The 22,786-nt window shown below is 40.3% G+C and overlaps 2 protein-coding genes across 2 annotated transcripts; one reads left to right on the top strand and one right to left on the bottom strand.

Annotated features, from left to right (window-relative positions):
* Window positions 1-2,607: 2,607 nt before the first annotated feature.
* LOC131279754 (basic salivary proline-rich protein 1-like) lies at window positions 2,608-3,825 on the bottom strand. The gene has a single exon (XM_058303506.1). It carries the CDS (start codon window positions 3,823-3,825, stop codon window positions 2,608-2,610), a length of 1,218 nt encoding a protein of 405 aa, XP_058159489.1.
* On the top strand, window positions 2,725-11,236 carry CCNG2 (cyclin G2). Its single transcript, XM_004472595.5, has 8 exons — window positions 2,725-2,980; window positions 3,851-3,988; window positions 4,604-4,741; window positions 5,768-6,018; window positions 6,207-6,285; window positions 6,380-6,478; window positions 8,553-8,758; window positions 9,716-11,236. Exons 2-8 carry the CDS (start codon window positions 3,851-3,853, stop codon window positions 9,837-9,839), a joined length of 1,035 nt encoding a protein of 344 aa, XP_004472652.1. The 5' UTR covers window positions 2,725-2,980; the 3' UTR covers window positions 9,840-11,236.
* Window positions 11,237-22,786: the final 11,550 nt, after the last annotated feature.

The following is a 22,786-nucleotide window of genomic DNA, read 5'->3' as shown; positions in this document are numbered from 1 at the left end:
GCACACAATGCAGGACAGTTGCCCTGAAAAGTGCTCAGGAAAGGTAGCTGGCAGGTATAGTCTAATTAGCCTAGGGGAAACATCTTTTAAATAAATTAAGACTTACAGCTCCAGCAAAGTGAGCCAAGGTGAGGAGGAAGATAAATGGAATCTGGAGAAAGACTGTCATTAAAAATACATAGGATATAGTAACAAACAATACAAAGAATAAAAAAAGAAAACTAGCATCATTTCCCCCCTTCCCCTAGAGTATCATCATGTTTTAAGTAGATGTTTTGGGGAAAAAATGTTTTTAAAGGATGATTTTTACTTATTGCTTTCCTTTATTTTAAAGACATACAGTGGATTAAAGTGGATAAAAAGCTCATAGTGGACCATTTGACCAGTCTTTTCTCCTATTTTGAACGGGGCTGCAAAGAGGAAATTCAACATTTACAAAGCTTTCTTGTCTTACAGGTAGAGAATTGTTTACCTCGTTCAAATGGCTGCCTAGTAAAAAAAGATACATAAAATACCAGTTACAAAATATTACATAGTATACATTCTGTATAACTTTACAGCATTTAGTGATCTAAGAGATGGGCAATTCATAGATCTCTTCCTTTTTGCTTTATATCTTCATTCTTATTTTTAAAATCATCTACCACATAATTTTTCATTTCCTCTTTCACATAGCTTATTTTATACCTTATGTTCCTTTTCTACCTCTACCCTCTAGCTTAAAAAAAAGTCTGCAATTGCCTTCATATTTTCGGCACAAATACTCCTTTTTCTCTTGGTGTTTATGTTCCTCCTCCAGCTGCTTTCTGTCCACCTATGGAATCTATCCACTGAGCCTCTTTATGCTTAGTACAAAGATCTGTCTTCGAGTAATTCCAACCTTAGCTCTGTTTTCAAAGTTAGGTGTATTTCCCAATTCACATTTAATAGCACAGATTGCCAGCAAGACGTTTATGTCAAGTGAAAGTATTAGTTTTAAATAATGTTTTAAAGATCAAAGAAGTACTGAATAGTTATGCAACCTATAAATCATTTTAAAGTAGTCTGTGCATTTTATTTTCCAAAACCATGAACAAAGAAACAGCACTCTGAAATAAGAGTGTTAGCTTCCCTCTCTCCAGTGTCTGTGCTCTTACAGGTAGTCAGCTAATAGGCAAACGGATCTAGTTCTAAAATTCCTTCGCTGCTCTAGAAAGAAGAAAAAATTACTTTAAAGCTATATGTGCCTTTCCATATTTTACAAATAACAAAAGAAAATTTACAGAAAACACAAAAGAGCAGAAAAGAGAAATCCATTCCCAGGGTCTATGTGATTTATTAGATTATAACTCTCAAATGTGCTATTTAGTGCTTGGCTTGTACGTGGGCGGCCGGAAGACTGGAGGAGGGAGAAAGTAAAGAAAGGGGTTATAAATGTCTGAGAGGAGTTTTCTGTTTCGTTACTCCAAAGATTTTCAATAAGAAAGTTTCTTCGGCCTAGGGCACCGGGTTGGTTGTTCTTTTTCCAGCCTGGGGGAGAGGCGTCTCCTCTTAATAACAATGCTAATTACAATGCACAATAAAGGATAATTTATTGGTAACCAAGGGCCAAAAACCTCGGGGAGTCTTCATTAAAACAATAACACAATTACAACCTCCGCAGGTATGTTATTATCCTTAGATGTTTCTGTGCCATCATCGTGTACAGGTAAGCTAGAAAAATTCCTGCTCTGAATATTTTTTTTATTATGGTAAGTTTTAAAGGCATATAAAAGTAGAAATGATAGTATAATGAATCCTCATGTACTTAGCACCTAGCTTCAACAAATTCTCTGTCTGCCAATCTCGTTTCACATATATCCTCCCATCCTACCCCCCAACCCCCCCTTTGGTCGGATAAATTCTAAAGCAAACACCAAAACATGCTAGTATTTTACTCGTAAATATTTAAGTCTGCACTACGAAAATCTTATGACAACTTGACTGATTATAGCAAAATGAACCTTCACGACAAATTGAGAAGGAAAGCAGAAAAGGCTCCCCAGATTGGAGGGGCTGTCACGAAAGCTGAAAGGCTCTTCAAGCTCTTTAGGGGTGAGACCTAGGCGAGGCATTACTTTGGCGGAGGTGGGCAGGTGGGGAGGAAAACACCCTCGGAGGCAGGTAAATGAATTCTTTCAAATCCGCCCACCCCTGCCTGCGCAATCCAAACCCCGGGGTTGCTAAGGCCCCAAGGAAGACCGAGCCGCAGGAATCGGTGAAAGCCAATCCGAGGGCTCGAAGACTCCCCAGTTGGCCAGTCAGAACTCGAGACTGAATCAGATGCTCGGCGTTCGGCTCTCGCCACCCGCATCCAATCAGACAGCCGGCTACTTTGGGCGGACTTTTCAAAACAGCGAAAACAAACCGCATCTGGGCCCTTTAAAAGGTGCAATGAGTCCCAGAAACGATCTCCTTCCGCTTCTCAGCCTTATCAATCCCTTTTCCTCCCTCTCCGGACGAATCGCGGAATAAACGCGACGCCCAGATTCCACCCCACGCCCTGGATCCGAGCCGTGGGCCTGCTTGATAAAGCCGGGGAGAGCCCTGGAGCAGGCTGGCGTCAGGGCTGAGGGGAGGGACTCTTTTTCAAAATCTGTTGAGGAAGCGGCGGGTTCCTCCTCTGGGACTCACAAGTCCCGCCCTCGTGGGGGCGTCGAAAACGCAAAACAAAAACAAGGGGTTTGCAGCGGCGTCGGCGGCGGCGGCGCTGCTGGCGCGGTGGCGGGTCCGGAGCGGGCGCTGCGTCCCGGCGGGAGGGAGGGCGCGCGGCGCGGCATGGAGCCGCTGCAGTGAGGCCGAGGCGGCGGCGGCAGGCGGGAAGGGTCGGATGCGGGTCTGGGGGCACCGCTGAGGCGGTGGGTCCCCGGCCTCGGAGACAGGTCCGGACGCCCCCGCCGCACCCCGTCCCGTCGGGACCGCTGGCGACGCCGTGGGCCGGCGGAGGCGCGCCTCCGGCACGGTGAGGGGGACCCACCCGGGGTCGTGGGTTTTTCTTTGTTCACGTTCCGGGCTTGGGTGGGCGCTGCTTTCAGCCCCAGAGCCGGAGGAACCGGAGCCAGGCGGTGGAAAGGCGACGGTGGGATGGATGGATGGGGCGAGGAGGCTGGGGCTTCTCCACTTCTCCGCGCACTCCGCATTTGGTCGCGGGGGCTCCCTGGGGCGGCGCTTCTCGGGGTGACAGCTGTGAGGAGCCGGGGCGTCAGTGGGTGGACGGGTGTCGTCCGGTCCGGAAGGACTGGACTTTTGTCCCCGACCCCCCGCTGGTAGGCCTCGCCCCCCAACCGCCCTTTCGGACATTGATGTCCTAGTAGGAACTGCCGAAGCGGCTGGGGAAGGCTTGTGGGGGGCTTGGCTCGGGCCGGAGGGGCGGGGCCGAGCGCCTCCTCCCTCCGGTTCTTTGTTCGGTCGCCTGACTTTCTTTCCCTTCCCCCCGCCTTGTGCGACGCCCCCACCCTCGACCCGCTGCAGTAGCTGTTGCCGCTGCAGCTGGCCGGGCAGGACCCCCTTCCCAGGGGCTGCAGGTGGGGCGGGCGCTCGGGACACCTCCGCCCGGGGACGGTTTCCTGTTGTGAAACCCGGGAGGCTGCGGCCTGCTGGCCGGCCTGACCCGGCGCGGGCCGGCGACTGGCGCGGCGCCTCCCCCTGCCACACCTCCCCGGCCGTGGGGGAGGCTTGCCCTGGGGTTCTGGCGGACGTGACTGGTCCCCTCACGCTCCCTTCGCCGGGGTGTGTTGGGGCGCCCCTCGCTGGAAGTATTGGTAGTAGTCCTTTTCTGCTCTCCAACCTCCCCCTCCCCGGATACATTCTTCGTGTGATTTCTTTGCTGCAGATGAAGGATTTGGGTTTAGAGGACTTGGCAGGTCGCGAAGGGATTCAGCTCTTCGGGTTGTTGAGCCTCTACCTGGAACGGGAACAGCGATTCCAACCTCGAGAAAAAGGGCTGAGCTTGATCGAGGCTACTCCGGAGGTAAATTTCCACGAAACATGTCACGCAAGCAGCTGATGGAGCTAGGAGAGGATAACAATCCCCCCCCCCCCGCCCCCAGCTGTATCAAGATTTAAGACTGCAAAGTTTCTTAAGACCTGGAGTACTAAGAGATTTATTGTTTTTGTTTCTTGGCAAGAATGGGACAACTAGAGAACTAGCGTTTCTTTTTATGTGGCGTCCCCAGCCTGCTGGTGTGGGAGACTCCCTGGCAATTAAGCAGTGCATTTGCAGTATCCTTTGGCTATGAAATATTTATAGTAGGATCTTAGATGGTCGTTTAAAAAAATTATAAAGGAACCTTCTATTTCCATTCCGCGGGGATTGAGTTGTATTTATTTTCTGTAACCCCCCAGAAGTGTGGCAACAGTTCACCTTGTATTGAATTGCTTTGTCTTGAATTTATGTTTTTTAAAAAGTAATGATTCACACATCTCATCATAGCTTTGGTTAAGTGATACCACTCTGTCTCCGACAGATTTCTTGAAGACTAAGAAAAAACATTACCTCATTCTTAGAATCCTTTTGGATTTAGCTAGGTATTATCTACCTAGTTCTAAGAAAATCATAAACTTTGGCTCTTGGTTTTTATTGCAGAATGAAAACACCCTGTGTCCACAATTGAGAAATGCCAGAGTAGAAGATTTAAAGAGTTTAACCAACTTTTTTGGATCTTGCACTGAAACATTTGTCCTGGCTGTCAATATTTTGGACAGATTCTTGGCTCTTATGAAGGTATTTAATAATTTTTCTATAGCCAGTGCCTAGCACAATGCTTAGCGCACAAAGGTTCAATAAATGTTTAGCAAATAAATGTAATAAGGTTCACTAAATTGAAACATTTTTAATGTTTTAATTGGAACTATGATCTTTAGTGCCAGATTTAAGTATTTTGTTAATATCTTTTTAGGTTTTACTGTATATTTATTTTCTCTTTGAAGATGTGATAAAAAGAATAAATGGATTTTTTTCTTTTCGGATGTATATAGACCTCAAAAAAAATTTTCATAGTTTCATCTCCCATTATGTATCTCCAGGAACTTAGGTATTTTTAATACTGAAACATGATAAATGGAAGTATAGCAATATGCGAAAGGTGACCTACTTACTGCCTTCCCTATGAGAAATCTTTTCAAAGCAGGGAGCCCAGTCTTCCCAACAGTCATCAGCAACTGTTAGAAAATGTGGCGATTTTTTTGCCAATAGGATTGTTGTCAGCTGCTGGGTCATTTTTCAGGGCACTGAAAAGAAAAGGGCAGCCATCTGTCCATGACAGCATTTATATATGTCACACTCTTCAAAATGGATACAGTATTTCTCCTGGGCAAATCTACCTTGAAGTATGGGATTCTGAAAGGTTTTTAACATAAAAAGATAAGAAATATATAGTATTTTATGGCCATAAAAGTAATATATTTTCTTAGTATTGATTAATTTTGGGGAAGATTGTGTAAATCTGAAATACTATGTATAGTCAAGCATGAGAAATCTAGCTTTTGAACCCACATTGAAATTTTTTTACCTGCATTTAAATTAAAAAATTTAAATGCCCGTTTCTCCCCCCCCCCTTTTTCTTTTAAAGGGAGCTTAAGAAGGCATAAAAAGAAAAAGTGATTAGAACTGTGGGTTAGGGCAAGTATTTGGGAAGCAGCTTGACTGTTCTGTCTCAGAAGTAGGGACATCATTTCAATATTCTTTTAACTGCTTTGCTAAATGAAAGTGACAATTATCAGATGAAAGCTTTTATTCTTTGTTTTTCAGGTGAAGCCTAAACATTTGTCTTGCATTGGAGTCTGTTGTTTTTTGCTGGCTGCTAGAATAGTTGAAGAGGAATGCAATATTCCATTGACTCATGATGTAATCCGGATTAGTCAGTGTAAATGTACTGCTTCTGACATAAAACGGATGGAAAAAATAATTTCAGAAAAATTGCACTATGAATTGGAAGCTACTACTGCCTTAAACTTTTTGCACTTATACCACAGTATTGTATTTTGTCATACTTCAGAAAGGTCAGTGGGATTAAACAGTAAGTTATGTACTTTGAACATTGCTATAGGTAAAAATAAAGAACTAGAATGCCAATGAAATTTATATTTTTATTTCTTCAAGCTTTCAGATTTGACTTTTAATAGCATGTCCTTAAAATCATTTAAATTTTTGGTTGTTTAATATTTTGTCTTTTATTTGCCCTGTATAGAAAAGAAATATTGAGTCTTGATAAACTAGAAGCTCAGCTGAAAGCTTGCAACTGCCGACTTGTCTTTTCAAAAGCAAAAGTAAGTTGATTTCTTGCTTACATATGTCTACACTTTCTATTTTAAAGGAAAAAAACACCTATTTTCAATTTTTTTGTTCTTGATATTGTTATAGCCATCAGTATTAGCTTTGTGCCTTCTCAATTTGGAAGTAGAGACTTTGAAATCCATGGAATTATTGGAAATTCTCCTGCTTGTTAAGAAACATTCCAAGGTAAACATCATCAGTTTCCTTCCTAATGTTTCATTTTTTCTGTGGTGATCTAAACATTAAGTAATACTTTATTAGGTCCTTCACTACTATACTTTTTTCTTATATCTAAAGTCTTGAGGATCTGAACAGCTTTGACATCTTTGACCCAGATAGTACCAAGCTAGAAGGGTACTTGGCTCTTAGCCCAGCTTCTTTCTGCATGGAGGTGTCCCTTCTGTAGTATTCTTGCCAGATGGTAATATAGCAGTGTACACTACCACATGTGCATTGTTCTTAAATGCATACTAGGAAGTAGGCTTACTAAATATGCAAATGGATAGGATGGCATCCCATCACATTTGTAGGGTTGAATCATCAGCCCATAATTAATATTATCAGAATAACCTCAGCAATGTTTCTCTTTTTAACCCCCTTAGGCAGGGCAGCCCAGTAATTCTCTGGAGTCATAAAGGAGATTTTTTTAAACAAAAATTAATAATCTAATTGGGAATGATGGAATTTAATAAGAGATGGTTTGTTCTGTCATTTATTATTCTGTTTCTCAGTGCTGAGTAATGAATATAGGGAGTACTTTGGGGTTTTATTAGCAGAGAAGTTGGGACTCTCAAGGAGAGACTATGACTGGGACTATCATTGAGCCAGAAGAATCTTAGATAGTGAATGTGGGCAGCAAATGCTTATGGCCAGAAAGTTGGATGAACTAGAAAGAGTTTTGGAGGTCATCCTAGGATGGCCTTGCAGATAGTATGTCTAGGCAATAGAAACAAGCAGATATAAGGATGTCCTACCTAAATTGTGGTTTTGGAAGCCAAGCATGGAAATGAGGCATGAACTCATGAGTAACCAAGATTTGGATCCAACAATGGAGACAATATTGGCACCATTGACAGGAAATTTGGGAGAAATTAATTTGTGATGAAAGAAGGATGATTTTTGAGGTACATGTATACCTTCCGGAGAGGTAGGTTTCTAGCAGGCATTTGGCAGTGTGGAATGAAAACTCAGAAGATGAGGTACAGTTGGGGTTGAAATTAGAAATAATCTCATGAGGAAGTGATAGTTGAAAACCAATGGAACATGTAATTTATTCCGTTGCTTAGGGGTCAGCTGAAGCCCTAGGGTCTCACTTTGTGAGCCAAGTGAAAGAAGGTACACCCAGCCAAGTAAAATCACCAAAAATGTAGATTGAAGGTTAGAAAGAGGTTTTAAAGAAGGAAGGGGATGGTCAAGTATATTGAGTTTAGAGGAAAGTTCCAGTAGAATGATAATCAAAGGAGGTCATTGATACCTTAGAGGATGATTTCAGTAGAATTTGGGATAAGGGAGTAGAAGAGACCAGATTACAGGGGAATTCACATGTAACTGGATTAGGTAGAAATGGAGGCCAAGATGATATAAAAATCTGTAGGTGGTGAAAGTATATTCACTGTGAAACATTTTGCTTATAACATAAAATTGACGAGATTTTGTTTAATCATGAATTTATTAGTTTTTGTGTAAACTTTTAATGAAGTGTTATCTGGAGTTATCTTCAGTGAAAATGAATTCCTTGAAATAAACTGGGTGTACTCCCCTGTAGTGGAGGAACTTTGTCCTTTTTGGCAGTTCCTCGTCTCTCATATAGTTAACTTCTCCATTAGCATGTATTGGTGTCATAATAATTATACATACTTCTAGTAATCCAAATGCTTTGTTATAGAAACTTAAATTATGTTTAATTCCTTAGCATTGAGATTATTAAACTCTATCTATGATAGTTGATTTATTAATAGGATGTTTTTAAGTCAGTATAAGAAAGGCAGAGCTTTCTGTATATGGGGTCATATGTGAATTATTTCTATCTCATTTTCCTCCCTTAGACCAGTGGTTCCCACATTTTGGCTGCACGTTAGAATCACCAGGAAAGCTCTAAGAAAAATCTTGATGCTCAGATCCCACCTGTAGCAATTAAATCTGTATGTCTGGGGGTGAGAGCCAAGAACCAATATTTTTAAAGACTCCCTGGTTGATTGCAAGGTAGAGCAAGGTTTGGGAACCACTGACATAATGTCTTCATTGAAAATATATTTTCCAGGTTAATGACACAGAGTTCTTTTACTGGAGGGAGTTAGTTTCTAAATGTCTAGCCGAATATTCTTCTCCTGAATGCTGCAAACCCGATCACAAGAAGTTAGTTTGGATTGTTTCACGGCGCACAGCCCAGAACCTCCACAACAGCTACTACAGTGTTCCTGAATTGCCCACAATACCAGAGGGGGGTTGTTTTGATCAAAGTGAAAGGTAAGCAGATTCCTTGACTAATTCGACTTCTTCAGATTACATATTACTGATTGCAAATATTACTGATTTGGCACTCAAAACAGATCCATGGGATAGCATAAAGTAAGGCATCACAGAAAGCCTACTCTAGTACAATTATTTTTTTCAGGTGAGAAAATTAACCAAAAAAAGATTTATAAGAGAAAGCAGGTTATTCTATTGCTCTTTCTAGCCTTTTTAAAAAAAAATCTGGTTGTTCTCATCTTCCTCCTCATCTTCCTTACTCTTTGAAACACAGTTACTTAAAAAGACAAAAAAATAAACCAAACGGCATTCTGGTTTTTAAATGTTATTATGAATTCTTTATATGGTGCTATGGGAAGAGCGTGAGCAGTAATTGACTGGAAAATAAAGGGAACCACCACTAATGGGGATATGTATAGTTTCTACAGTTTTGTCAAATGGCTTAGCCTTATTTAGAGTTTAGTTATTTCTGTTTGTAAAGTGAATTATTTGATTTTCCTGAAATTGATTGTTATTCTAGAAGATAGCAGGTAAAAGACCAGCAGCTCCATTTTCGTAGCTTGTTGGTTTCTTGGTTTGATATTAGAGTACTGATGATAAGAAGCCATCTCTCATTCAAATAAAACATGTTTTAGTAGGCTAGGAGATATGCTGTCTTTAGTTTGCATTTATTGGATTTAAAATGGATTAACATACTTAGTTGCTAATAGATTTATTGTTTATAAGAATATAGTTTGGTGAATGGTAATTTGTTTAAACCTCTTAAGAGTATCTATTTTCTGATGAGATTATAATAGATTTAGGAAGTCCTTGTAAGTTAAATTTTGTCTGTATAAGGCTTACATTTTGAATATGAAAATCTTGAGACGAGCTATTCATGTAGCAGTTCTATTTTGCCCATAAAACATTTAAATATGTTCTAAATAGTGGATCTTTGTCTCTTTCACACTTCAGTGAGGACTCTTGTGAAGATATGAGTTGTGGAGAAGAGAGTCTCAGCAGCTCTCCGTCCAGTGATCAAGAGTGCACCTTCTTTTTCAACTTCAAAGTGTCACAGACACTGTGTTTTCCATCTTAGAAACCGAATTGTTCTGTGTCAGAATTCAAAGTGTGTGGACAGACTTCAAAGCAATAAATGGGGGAGTAGGTAGTTTTCTGGTCCAGCCCCCATCTAGGCAGGAATTGCATAGACTGGAATTATCTACCTTCTATTTATTATTCAGATCAGAACTGGCCTATTTTCCTATTTATCCTAAGCCATCAAATGGGTTAGTGCCTCTTAAATAATTGAAAATACTTTAGACATTGGCACTTTATTTTCCTTCTGGGTCTTTAGCTACTTGGGGGAGGTGGGGAAGGGCCGTTAACCTTCAATTTACAACTTTTCAAGATTTTTAAAGAGGAATAGTGTAGCATATCCTAAACTTTTTATAAAGCCTTCAGGTATCTTTATTTAAACAGACTGGGAGCATGAAGTGCTTCCTTAGCAGGGATAATGGATTATCCTTTAATGGTTTATCTTAGATCTACCCCCGCCATTCTCAGAACAGAGAATATACTTTTAAATGTCAAACACCGTTTCTGTTGTGTTTTTTTTTTTAAGTGATCAATGTACTATCTGATGCAGACCCTATGTATGTAGGAATTATAATGAAATTTGTGTGAATTTTAGTAATGTCTAAATTGAGGTTTCTGCTAAAGCAGAAATAATTGACAGGTTAGGGCTGTTAGTTGCATTCCTAATGCCTAAGTGTTGTTAGTCTATAGTATTATTTCAATGTGTTATTAAAACAATCCATGATCTGCTAGTTTTGCATGTACCTGTATGAAAGCAGTACAGGAAATTGAACAGAACTAGGTAACTATGGAATTAATAAATGTTTGATTAGTAGTACATTTTACATAATTTTCTTATATTAAAAGGAATGTCTGCATGGTTGTGTTTTAATTCCTTTGTAGTCATGTTTCAGAAATAATGGTGTTAGTATATGGGTGCCAAGACTGAATATGAAGTTAAAAAAATATTTGTAGGGGTGTGGCTGTAGCTCAGTGGTTGAGCTCCTGCAGCTCAGTGGTTGAGCACCTGCTTCATATGTATGAGGTCCTGGGCTCAATACCTAGTACCTCCTAAAAAAAAGAAAATGTTTTAAGCATATCTTTGTGGTGGTATAGCCATAAGAATGGGAATATATAAACTCTGTACACAAGATGTTGTATAGAGACTGTTTTTTTAACTTTATAAAATATTAAATGTAAATCTTTAAAAAATGTACATAAAAATACTGTATTTTTTTACCTTGTGTGTGATAGTCTAGTCATTGCATGTAAATATAATTTATTGTGTATTCTCATATAAATCATACATTGATGACTTACCTTTTTTACTGGTAGGTCAATATCCATTGGATGTTTTTCTGAAGTGGATCTTTTCGAAGTGATAGATTAAAACTCATAATAAAAATATTAATGAATTTACTTGTTTGCAGTCACATCTTAATTTTTAGTTTTATGGACAAAAAAGTGCTTGCCATATTTCAGAGGGAAGACTTGAGACTGGAGTACTTTCAGGGTTAAACCCTCTACTGATTACCAAAAGTCCTCTAGCTAATATTTCCTCAAGTTTCTCACAGTTCACAGTTTGGCCCCAGCCTTGGAGATACAGAAAACGAATCTGTCACCTGGGAATTGACCTCTCTCTCTGGTGATGTTTTAACCTGAAGGGCTATTAATTTACAGTGAAAGGCAGTAGATACCAAGTAGACCTGAATGCTCAGGTTGGCAGCTCAATTCTATTTCTTCAGGCAAGCCAACTTCTACAGGAGGTTGCTTGGTGAAGAAGCACTGGGGACTATAAGTAGGTCATCCTTAGGGACATGCGCCCCGGTAATGGGGCCCCGTCAGCCTCTGGCTCTTAGGACGTCTTTTACTAAGTCATGCTTGTTTTGAAAGTGGTGGTCTTTCTTTTGCATAGATTGCCTGTCTAGTATGATTTTGTAGATTTTTGCTTTTTACAGTTGGTTAGAAAAATATTAGATATATGAATATGTTTCTCAGGTAACACCTCTTTTCCCCTGGAGATACAGGCATAGTTTTCCTACTCTCCCCGGTAGAGAAAATACCTGCTTGAGGATGACACACTCATTAAATAATAGCGGTGAATAGTAGACAGTATGTTCTGTTTTCAGATTTTGATTTCTTGAGATACAAAATTTATTTTTCACTTACCAATCTTAAAACACTCTTCGGTATTCCTCTAGGTTTTTATTGCTTTTCTTACTAGATGCTCTTTCTGGTAAATATGTCCACACATGGCTTCATCTGTTCCTCCTCCTGGTCTTCAGTATGTTTGATCCAGTCCCCTTTATTGAACTTGACCTGTTTGTTCACAATGGCCATCTCTCTTGGATATTTCTGATTGCACCCAAACCTGCTTTTCCTGTATTTCTATCTTGGTAAATAGAAATTCCATCTACTGGAGTTGGAAACTTAGGGGTCATCTTCATCTTCTGTTTACTGGTGGCTACCAGCCTCTATCATTTATATGACCTCATTTATACTGTTTTTATCTCTTCATTCTGACTCCTCTCTTCTGCTTTTGGCTTTAGACCACACTCTAGGTTATTACTATATCTTAGCAATCTCTCAGCCTCTAGGCTTACTCCTTATTTCCCCCTTGCTTTCTGGATATCCTTTTAAAAGATCAAATTTGTCTCCTGAAAAATTGCTCAATTGGTCCTTGATCAAGAATACAGTTTATATTCCATAATTCCACATAAAAGGGTCTTCCTAATATGAATACTACAATCTACCTCTGATCTTTTGTTCCCCTGCCATTTCTTGGAGCTGGAAAATGTATATTAAGGTAAATATGACCTCTTAAGTGAAAGATGGACTAGGGTAGGTAGGGATTAGTAATAGGGAGCTTGGTTAGGAGGTGGTTAGAGATAATGGACTAAGCTGAGGCAGTGGCAGTAAGGATGAAGACAAGATGGGAATTGAGAGGCACTGTCCTTTTCTTAGGTATTATTAGAGACTCAGACAAATATAGGAACCTGGTTATACCCTCTTAGCACCATTCAACCAGATGACTCTCCCATGACTAGAGATGAATAAAATTGAGAATGAAGCCATGCCTCATTCAGAGCAGAGGGTAAGGAAAAGACTTCTGGCCTGAAATTTACCTCTTGGACTTGGCAACAGACGTGACTCTTCAGGTTTTGACATTTCCTAGGGTGTGCTGGGCACTCTTTGTTGCTGTTCATGCTGAAGCCCTGGGTGTCCATTTGAACCAGCTTCCAGTTCCTGTCTGCACTTCTCTCCCATCCCCCCAAAGAAGTGAGACTGGACAGAGTATGGGTTTTAATCACTTACCACATACAGAGTTAATACTCAGGTTAACTATTGAGGTGTTGGTTGCCGTAATGAGTCCATCTATGCATATATGTTGTCTTCCCATTAAGAGGGAGTTTGTTCTCCTTGCATTTGGGCTGGCTATTGACTGGCTTTGCCATATGAAATGCAGTGGAAGCAGCTCAGTGTTTGCCTAGACCTATCTATGCCTTATGGGCTGGCAGCTTCTCTTTAGCCCCTTTTAAAAGCTAGCTACCATGCTCCTAAGAAGTTTGGACTGGATTACTGAAAGATGAGAGGCCGTGTTGGGTGTTTTAGCTCAGCTAAACTCTCGGCTGAATATAGTTGCACAAGTGTCCTCAGTCATACCACACAGAGCAGAAGATCCCAATCAACCTAAAGGAATGTGAGAATTAATCATTGTTTTAAGCCACCAAATTTGGGGGTGATTTGTTACACAGCAATAGATAACAGAGACAGAGTACTTATTTGTAGTCAAATGGTGATTATCTCTGAGAGGTGAGATTATAGGTGATTTTTAAAATTCTGCCTAACTGTAGTTTCCAATTTTCCCCCTAAAATTATTTGTGTAATAACAGAATAATTAACTTTAAAAAACACACCCACACTGATTATTTCCTTCCTTAGTTTAAAATCCTTGATGACTTTCCATTGTTCCTTAGCATCAAGTTCAAACTCTTTACAAAACCCTGGACCTTGCTGATCTCCAACCTCACCTCCCACGGCACCCACATATTTGCCAGTCAAATTTCACTTCTCCTCCCACTCTATAAGAGTTCCCTTCCTTCAGTGACTGACTATACACTGTTTCTCCTGCCTGGAACACCCTTCCTGTCATCTTCATTCGGATGACCCTCTTAGGGGTCACTTAATTCATTCACTCATTCATTCATCCCCCAAATATCTGAATGCCTGTTATGTGCCAGGCACCAAACTAACTGCTTGAGATACCAAACCAAGCCAAATACACAAATGTTCCTGCCCTCATGGATCTTAGATTCTGGTGGTAGAGCCAGACAACAGCAATATAATATAATTTCTAAAGGTTATGACAATGATGCTCTCTTCTAAGAATTCTTTCTGGAACTCCCTGAATTTCCTCTCTTTGTCAGTTCTTTGTGCTTCCATAACACTGTATTTACCTTGTGATAGTAGTAAATACCTTGTTTACCTATCTCCCTTGCCTGCTTACCAGTTTACTGTCTGCTCTGTGAAGTCAGGGACTGTTTGCCTTTCTTGTTAATTGCTGAATCCTCAGCATTCAGTGCAGTGTCTGGCCATAGTCCTCCTCTGACTGCTGCTACTATTACTGGTAACAAGTAACTTTACTGACCACTTACTATGTCCCGGTACCTTGCAGGAATTATGTAATCCTATCACAATTCTACTAGACAAATACTACTATTATTACCATTTTACACATGAAGAAACCAAGGATAAGAGGAGATAAGTACCTTGACACAGACCTGGTAAGTGGCAGGGCTATAATTCAAACCAAGTCTGTCTGCCAAACCCTATGCTTTTAACCACAGTGCTAAACTACTACCCAAAAGTTGATGGTATTCATTAAACAGTTGTTGAATCAATGAAATAATCAAGTTCTTATAAAAAATTTCTACTTGTATCTGTAAATAAACCACAGTATTCTCCTATTGATCAATTTTTAAGTGCTCTTTCCCATATAAAGAAAAGTGGCTAAGATTTAGAGTTAAAATATCTTTAATTACTCAGGAGCCAGATTAGAACGGTAATAAAAAAGTCAAGGCAACAAGTATCAGAGAATAAGAGGACTTAATAAAAACTGGGGATGTTAATTTGCCATCAAAACTTCTTTGCATTCAGGTCCTTTCCAAACGTGGTAAGTCTAACTCCTTTTGCACTGAGGGGTATGGTTTATACTTTATCATTATTCTGGGTTTTAAGACCCACAATCATTTAGTGTTATGTGAGTGGAGTTTTGTAACAGTAGGGGACAACAGGGAATTGTTTTGTTAAAGACCTGCTTGCCCTTTGCCTGTTTTACTATTATATAACCTAGTTATCATTTCACACTTACTCATTTTACTAATCTAGGGTTTTCCCAATAATTATTTCATGTGCCTGTGATTTATCCCCTCGACTAGACTGTAAGCTCTTCCGGAGAAAAGACTTTGTATTCTGCTTCCTTAGTATCCTCGAAAATGCCAGGTGTAATGCTGTGTTAAAACATATGTCAAGTTTTCCTATGTGATTCAAAACTAACATTGGCTTTTCATTCCTGTCTGCAGCAATTCATACTTTGTGAAGGTGAACTTGGATGCATGCAAGGACAAAGTTCACTCTCTCCAATGCTAGGACTTAAGTCATTAATTGGGAGTGTGGGGGCCATAAGCCCACTGCCCGGCCTTACTCAAGTGGCAAAATGGAGTGGTCCAGGCCACAGGCTCTACAGTCAGACTGTCAGGGTTTGAGTCCTGGTTTAGCCACTCACTGTCTGACTTGACAGGGTTTTAACTCAAGTCTTTGCACCTCAGTTTCTTCATCTGTATATGGAGGTTAATAGTAGCAGCTACCTATGTTGGACACAGAGATTCGCTACCCAAATGCCCCAACTTCTAGGAATGTGTGCAGCACACAGCCTTTAGCTGACAGCCCCTCTAGGGATGACTACAGCTGCAGAGACATTCACCCAAGGTCATGCGCTTCCCAGGATGACCATATAGAATGAGGTTGGGGGAGGTAGAAAGGCATGGTCATTTTGGTTCAACACAGGACGACACTGATGGATCATTTTAGCCCCAGAGCAGGCCCTGGGGTTTGCACTATAGCTTGGTGTCCTCTACCCAATCTTGCTACCTTTCACTTCCTTCTACAGGTGTTGATCAGGAGCACTCCCCAATAAACCTCCTGCACATTGAACTTTGTCTCAGAGTCTGCTTCCTGGACAATGCAACTGTGACACTCCCTTGTGGGGTTACTGTGTGTAATAACGAGATGACACATGATATAGAATTTAAACAATGCCTGATACACACTCAGTAACTATTGTCTACAATAATTATTATCCCACTTTTTCTCCACCCTCTAACCTCTACGCTGAGACACATTTATTCAATTATGATTGAGCAACCATGATGAGCTAAGTCTTGTTACAGACACTGAAGAATGCAAAAAAAAAAAAAAAAAAGAAAAACAGAAAAAAAAAATCAAAGCACAGTTCTTACCCTGAGGTGCTCATAATCTAATGGGAGAGGCAAGCATAACTGACCATGCCATGTAAAAAACTCAATAATAATAGTATGTACAAGCCGCTGTGTTAGTGTCTGCCCTGGTGTCTGCTCTGTATATATTCTCTAATCTCTTGGGTGGAACTAATAGTCCATGGAGTATGATTTTAGTCATTCAAGGGAGACCCTATAGGCCCCCATCTTTTTTGTGCCCCTAGTACCCCTTTTTCCTTCTAGCTCATTCTGTCACCCCTGTCCTTAGAATATCTTTCCTTTAGCTAAAGACCAAATTCAACGAAAATGCAAATCTCTCCAAATATCTCCATTATGAATGTATACCTTAATGGGATTCAGAAAATGTAGTTTGAGTCAGGGCTTGACCATCCTGACTGTGAGTATAATTTTGGACAAGCCACATGTGTCAGTTTAGTTCTCTGGGAACCAGGTATTACTGAGAAGAGATGAAGCTACAAGTGCAAGAGGTTTACTGGCAAGTAATGCCTGTGTATGATAAAGGGGGAGGAAGGAGGATTGGGCAGGGAGATCCTGGGACTGTGATACAGACCTGATAACATCTCAGCCAACATGGGACTCTGGAGCAAAAAATGTCCATTAGTAGAGCCCCATGTGGAGCAGAAATGGCCAGGCCTAGATCCCCCTCAATGCACCATCACTGGCCAAGGATGATCCAGAGTGTGGCCTTACTGGAGAGCTATGGTGGATTCTGAAGGTGCTGCAGTTTCCTGCTGGTGGATCCTGAGGTTCATGCCCTCCTTTTAGTTGGAACAGCAGGACCTTTCTTGAAGAGAGATCCGTGTGGTGCACCCCCATAGTGCCACACTACATAACTCCTGGAGACATATCTGTTTAAAAAGGGAGGATGGTAAAAACCTGCCTTTCCTACTTCACAGGGCTCTGAGGACCGAACATGTTAATGGAGAATCTCAAAGTATTTTATAAACTGCAATGCCCTTTACAAATACAAGTTGTCATTATGAATGCCACACATAGATTTTCTGAAAGAAGCTTTTAGAACTAAGAAAATTTTGAAAAAAATCAAAATTTTTAAAATTAATAATCTCCTTTGTAAAAATAAAAAGTATGGAGAAAGTGGATAATGCCTACAATATTAATTCTCAGAGATAATATTGAGAGTCAACAGAATTTCATTCTTTTTAAGCAAGTATAAACACACAAATGATTTTTTTTTTTACATAAGTGGTATCCTACTTTATTTACTCTGTATAACCTACTTTTCTTGTTTAAGGATATATCACAGGCATATGTCAGTATCAATAGCTATGGATCTATTTCCTTATTTTTAATGGCCACAGAGTGTTCTATTGCTTGTTTATGGGATAATTTATTTAACCAGTCCTGTACTGATGGATGTTTTACATTGTTTCCAATTGTTCAATATTTTAAATAAAAGCTGTGATATACATCTGTGCCTATACACTTCTGCCACCTATGTAATAATTTGTATAGGATGCATTTCTAGAAGTGGAAATGATGAGTCTAAGGGACTACACAAATTAAAATTTTGTTGCATATTGACAACCCATTCTCTTGAAAGGTTATCTATGGATATCCATTCCCATCAATAATGCATGCCTGTGACTGTTTCCTTACTTTCTTGCCAGAGGATTGTGGTTGGTGTAGGGAATCGCGGGGTAAGATCTGGGGAAGGAGGAGTTTGCAAAAGAGAATGGGGTCGTTCGGTTTCTAAAGGGCTCAGAGGGAGGTGTCACCAAAGGGAATTGGGGAAAAAGCACAGATCCCTAAAGCTGGGCTTGGAAAGAAATCTGTCACCTGCCTTCCATTTGGTCCCAGGTCTCAGCTTGCCCACGGTTGGGCAACACAGATCCTAAGCCACCAGAACGCCAGGACTCCTTCTCATAGTATGTGGCAGGCAAGACATGAAACAGCCCTTGGGTCTGGGCAGGCAAAAGCATTTCTGTGCAGTGTTGGAGAAAGCTCTGCCTGCAGCTATACCTGCCTGGCCTGAGCTCGTCATGTCTTGCACATTAAAGAGGAGCGAGGTTGACGTGTCCCACTAGGGAAAGAAGATCAAAGGCTAGCCAAGCTGCCAACTCTAAGAAGTGGTGCTGTGCCTGAACTTGGGGCCCGGCACCAGGACTAGACGTTCATTTTCGTTGCTCCAGGGAAACCTTTCATGCTGTTCTTGGGTGGGGCATTGGTGCAGGGGTAGAAGGTGAGGATTGACAGGGAGTCACAGTTACCTGCTTCCATGGTTGCATTATACCAACTGCCTTTGTCACCCCACTCCGTCACCCATATTTTTCCTTAAATTGAAAAAATTTGAGTGCATACATTTTATGGGAAAAAAGTACTGATCTAAGACTCAGCCATTATGTATCCATTCTAATGCCACAGATGTTCTTATGATATATGTTCCCTGCCAGCTGTTGTCACAGGGGTTAATATTTTTCACATAGCTTCAGAGACCTAGTTTCTTTTCCTTTGCATCTTAACACTAAGCGGCTTTAGAGCACAATGGTGCAGCTGCCTGACAGCTGTTGCCTGGGCTTTAGGTCAGGGGCCTGCTTTGGGGCTCAACGTCACAGCTCTTTTATGCAGTTTCCAGGATTCTGATTTTTGGGAGTAGACCAGGGCCACTCAAGCAATAAGTGAAATGGTCCTGTAATAGGCTCTTTTCCTTTCTCTGGGAATAGAGAACAGAGAGAACTTTGTGTTTACTTACCCAGGGCCAAGCCCAGCAGGCTTTCAGGACTGCTTTCCTTTCCTTTCTTGATGCTGTTAGAAGATGGGGAAAAAAAAAAAAGGTCTAGAGGCAAACAGGCCTAGTCATTCATTTCCTAAATTCTGAATACCCACTATTCCTGGTACATTTAAGCCAGTGAAATTGTTAGCTCTTGGAAGGCAAATCTTCTACCATATTCAAGGCCACACAATTATGCTTAATAGATACCTGTTGACTATTTTATCAACTTGTGGAAGCTAGAGAGAGCACAGAAATGAGGAGGGAGGGAGGGTGGTTGGGCATTAGGGCAGAATTCATGGTGACAGTACTTTTGTGGGGCCACCAGAGTTCAGGGTCTGAGCTCTAACACATGGAGTGGAGCAGCCTCTTTGGGCAAGGAAATAGGGATATCAACTAATTAATTTATGTTAGAGGATTTCCCTTCCTTGGATCTAGAATGTTCATGTCTGCCATCAAAACATGCTCGCCAGCTAGCAGTATATACAGGAAACCGAACTTGTAATCAGAAAGGTTCTTGGAGAGCATGACTCAGAACCAGCAGTGGGTTTGGTCCTGAGGGGGATGCCTTCCAGACCTGGAGCAGCATGGTGCATCGGCTTGCCCCAGACAGCTTTCTTCAGGTAAGCTGACGGGACTTGGATTGTTTTATTTTGTTCTAACTCTCCTTAGTCATCCATTTCCATTGCTATAAAGAGTTAATAATATCATCAGTTACATTATAATTTTTATTATATTACCCAAGACTGTAATTTCTCCATTGTAACTACATCTTTTCCTGAAGTCCTGCAGGCCCCTATGCAGTCATTTCAAAACCTACTCTGCCATCCCAGATGTCCTGCAGTCTTTAGTGTTGGGATTATTTCTAGTGCTGTTTTCCCACTGGATTTGATATTTGTAGGATTGTAATTTTAAAGATAGTTCAGAATTTCCATAGACAAAAAGGCTAGACAGAAAGTTTTGTTTTTTTTTTAAAGTACTGAATATAGAAGACATGGATAGACACGTATACTGCTTTTTTCCCTTTTATTAGTAGCAAAGACAGAGAAAATAATCCAGGAAGGGGGACAACAAAGGACTGAAAAAAAAAATCCCATGGAAGGAGAAGGAAAGGAAATCAAAGAAGAAAGGAAAGGAAATTGTGGATGAGATGACAGAAGATGAAAGAAAAAGGCTGTAAAGGGGATTAAATAGCAGTGGAAGCTAGTGAGACCAGGCAAAGTAAGGCACAGCTGTTAGGAAGAGCCTGGGCCAGGAGTAAGGAATCTGGGGTTTTAGTCCTGATCTGTCAATAGCTAAATGTCTGACTTGGGCAAGGCACTTTACTGCTCTGAAGCTCCCTGTCCTCTTAATAAAAATGAAAGGAATGGGGTAGATGGCTTTTGGAGGTCCAGGGTAGCTTTGCCATTCTCATTCTGAAATTCAGAAGAAAATTCGAAAGCAATCCAAGACTTGTGTCTTCTGTGAAAGGATTTCTTAAATCCTAGACTAGAGGACTGTCATTATTTCTATTTGTAATCTTTTCTAAGGCTCTGCAAGAGCCATCCAGTCTGTGATAGAGCAGTCTTGAGCTTTGCTAATTTTTACTTTGAAGAGTAGAACTGATAAATTATCATATAAATAATTATATTGGGAAAGTGAAATGATATACATTAGTAAGTGGAATGAGCACAGTCAGCAAAACACAATCTAAAATGAAGAGAAGAGTAAAGATCTTAACACCGATACACTTGGGAATATGCTGCAAATGTGCCTGATGCAGAAATAATTGCCGTTTGGGCAGCTTCATTATTTTTCAGGCCTTGGTGAGAAAGAAGCCATCTTAGGCAGACAACTATCAGCAGAGGGAATCTGAGGGTGGTGCCGGACAGTGACAAGCAGCACAGATGGGCACACATCCATATTTAACTTCCTTTGTATACAGAAGCTCTGCTGGTCTGAAAATCCTGAAGTTATGTCTCATGGAGGATGGGAAGTTTGGAATAAAGAGGTTATAGATGGGTTCTGATAGGAGACTAACTCCTCTCTTGGCTTAAACCCCACTCTTTTGACTTTTTCCTAGGTTTGGCTAACTTAAAAACAGTTTCCATGAGCTTCTTGGGACTGTACTTCTGTCTTATTCATGATAGCCTGTCACATAGCAGATCCTTAATAAGTGATGATGGAATGAACAAATAAATGAATGAAGTTACTGAAGGATTCTTCTGAGGAATTCTTGTTCTGGAACTGCTGTGATGCTAAAGAGGACAGTACAGGAGGGGTGGGGAGTGGGCAGTGATGCTTCCTCAGAAATTTGAGGACTGAAATAGTAAAATCAACACATAATGGAAGAGAGCAGATATTTGGAGAGTTCTCCTTAAAGCAAAAACAAATGAACAAAAAACACCACATATAAAAAGAAGTTAACAAATGAACGACAAATGAAACAGAATGTCTTCTGTTTTCTGGGCTCCACGGTGGGGAAAAGACAGGGCTGGCATAACATAATCTGTGGAATCAACATGGGTAAGACAGCATTGGAAAAGAGTGTGGATGATTTGATGGAAACAAAACAGGAGTCAGAAGATCAAAGACCAACTTCGACAGTGTACATCGGTGTGAGTTGAGGGCAAGGATGGGCTTCTGAGATAAGAGATAATAGCTCCCAGATTAGGAACATCCCCACAGGGCAAATGGATCAACCATGTAGCCTAACTTGTTCTGATCCTATATTCTCTTTGCACAAGCATTATTTGATTTCAATGGAGATTTCCTTATAGGGAGCAAGTGCTTGTCCTTTGCCATCAGCTATTTGCTTTCTGATCTTGAATGCAGCCTTGATGTCTGAAGTGGCAGCCATCTTGCAACCGCAATGTTGTTAAGCAAACACACTAAAGGATATATAGTTCCTTGATGACATTTATAAGTCTATTTCTATTTTTCTTTCTGTTAAATAAACAATATTTATTCTTATGGTTAAGCCAATATTAGTTTTTCCATACCTTGCAACTGAACCATTTTTTAACATTTTAATATTTAATCATTTAAAACTTTCACTATCTGGTTCCCATAACAGTTGTGGGTCTTTTTTAAAATTAATTTTTATTAATTTATAATGTTAGTAAATTGGAATTGTGCTTTATATATTAATTTTAAAAATTAATTTGGTTAAAATGAGCCAATTCTTATGGAATAAATATTCATTTAGTGCATGAGAAAACAATTTTTTAGGTCAGAAAATCTAGAGACTAAACTTGTAAAGAGTGACATTATCAAAATGTTCAGTCAGGGGCCTTTGTTGAGTTTGTGCTTTCCAATCCTAACAAGAGGTTTTACATTTATTCAAACCCCAGAATAAGCTAAGGTTAGCCGTTCCAATTGTCAACAATTTTTAAAACCTTAAAACCCTGAAATCTGGAAACTTTCTATTTGGTTTTTCTGTAGTGAAGGTTAATCTCTGTGATTTCATTAATTATAGTCTGTGAGGAAACAATGGACTATACAGACAATGAGGGTCAATGGGCATTGTCTAGGAAGATGACTGGTGGATGGGCTTTTTAAAATAAAAAAACTATTAAATACTGTGTCAACCTTATTTTTATTAAATATATTTTTATTTATTTTTAAAAGATACTCAGATTATATAAAATGTTACATAAAAAATTATAAGGGATTCCCATGTGCCCTACTCCCCATACCTCCCACTTTTCCCCACATTAACAATTT

This window comes from Dasypus novemcinctus, chromosome 1 (genome assembly GCF_030445035.2).
Source record: "Dasypus novemcinctus isolate mDasNov1 chromosome 1, mDasNov1.1.hap2, whole genome shotgun sequence".
Classification (NCBI taxonomy): domain Eukaryota; kingdom Metazoa; phylum Chordata; class Mammalia; order Cingulata; family Dasypodidae; genus Dasypus; species Dasypus novemcinctus.
This window is presented reverse-complemented; position numbering and strand designations above follow the sequence as displayed.

Excerpts from the sequence above, each read along its gene's own strand:
- CCNG2 (XM_004472595.5), top strand. The coding sequence starts at position 3,851 with ATGAAGGATTTGGGTTTAGAGGACTTGGCAGGTCGCGAAGGGATTCAG. Across the intron at positions 6,286-6,379 it reads TTGTCTTTTCAAAAGCAAAA|CCATCAGTATTAGCTTTGTG; the intron begins GTAAGTTGATTT and ends ATATTGTTATAG. Across the intron at positions 8,759-9,715 it reads TGTTTTGATCAAAGTGAAAG|TGAGGACTCTTGTGAAGATA; the intron begins GTAAGCAGATTC and ends TTCACACTTCAG.
- LOC131279754 (XM_058303506.1), bottom strand. The coding sequence starts at position 3,825 with ATGTATCCGGGGAGGGGGAGGTTGGAGAGCAGAAAAGGACTACTACCA.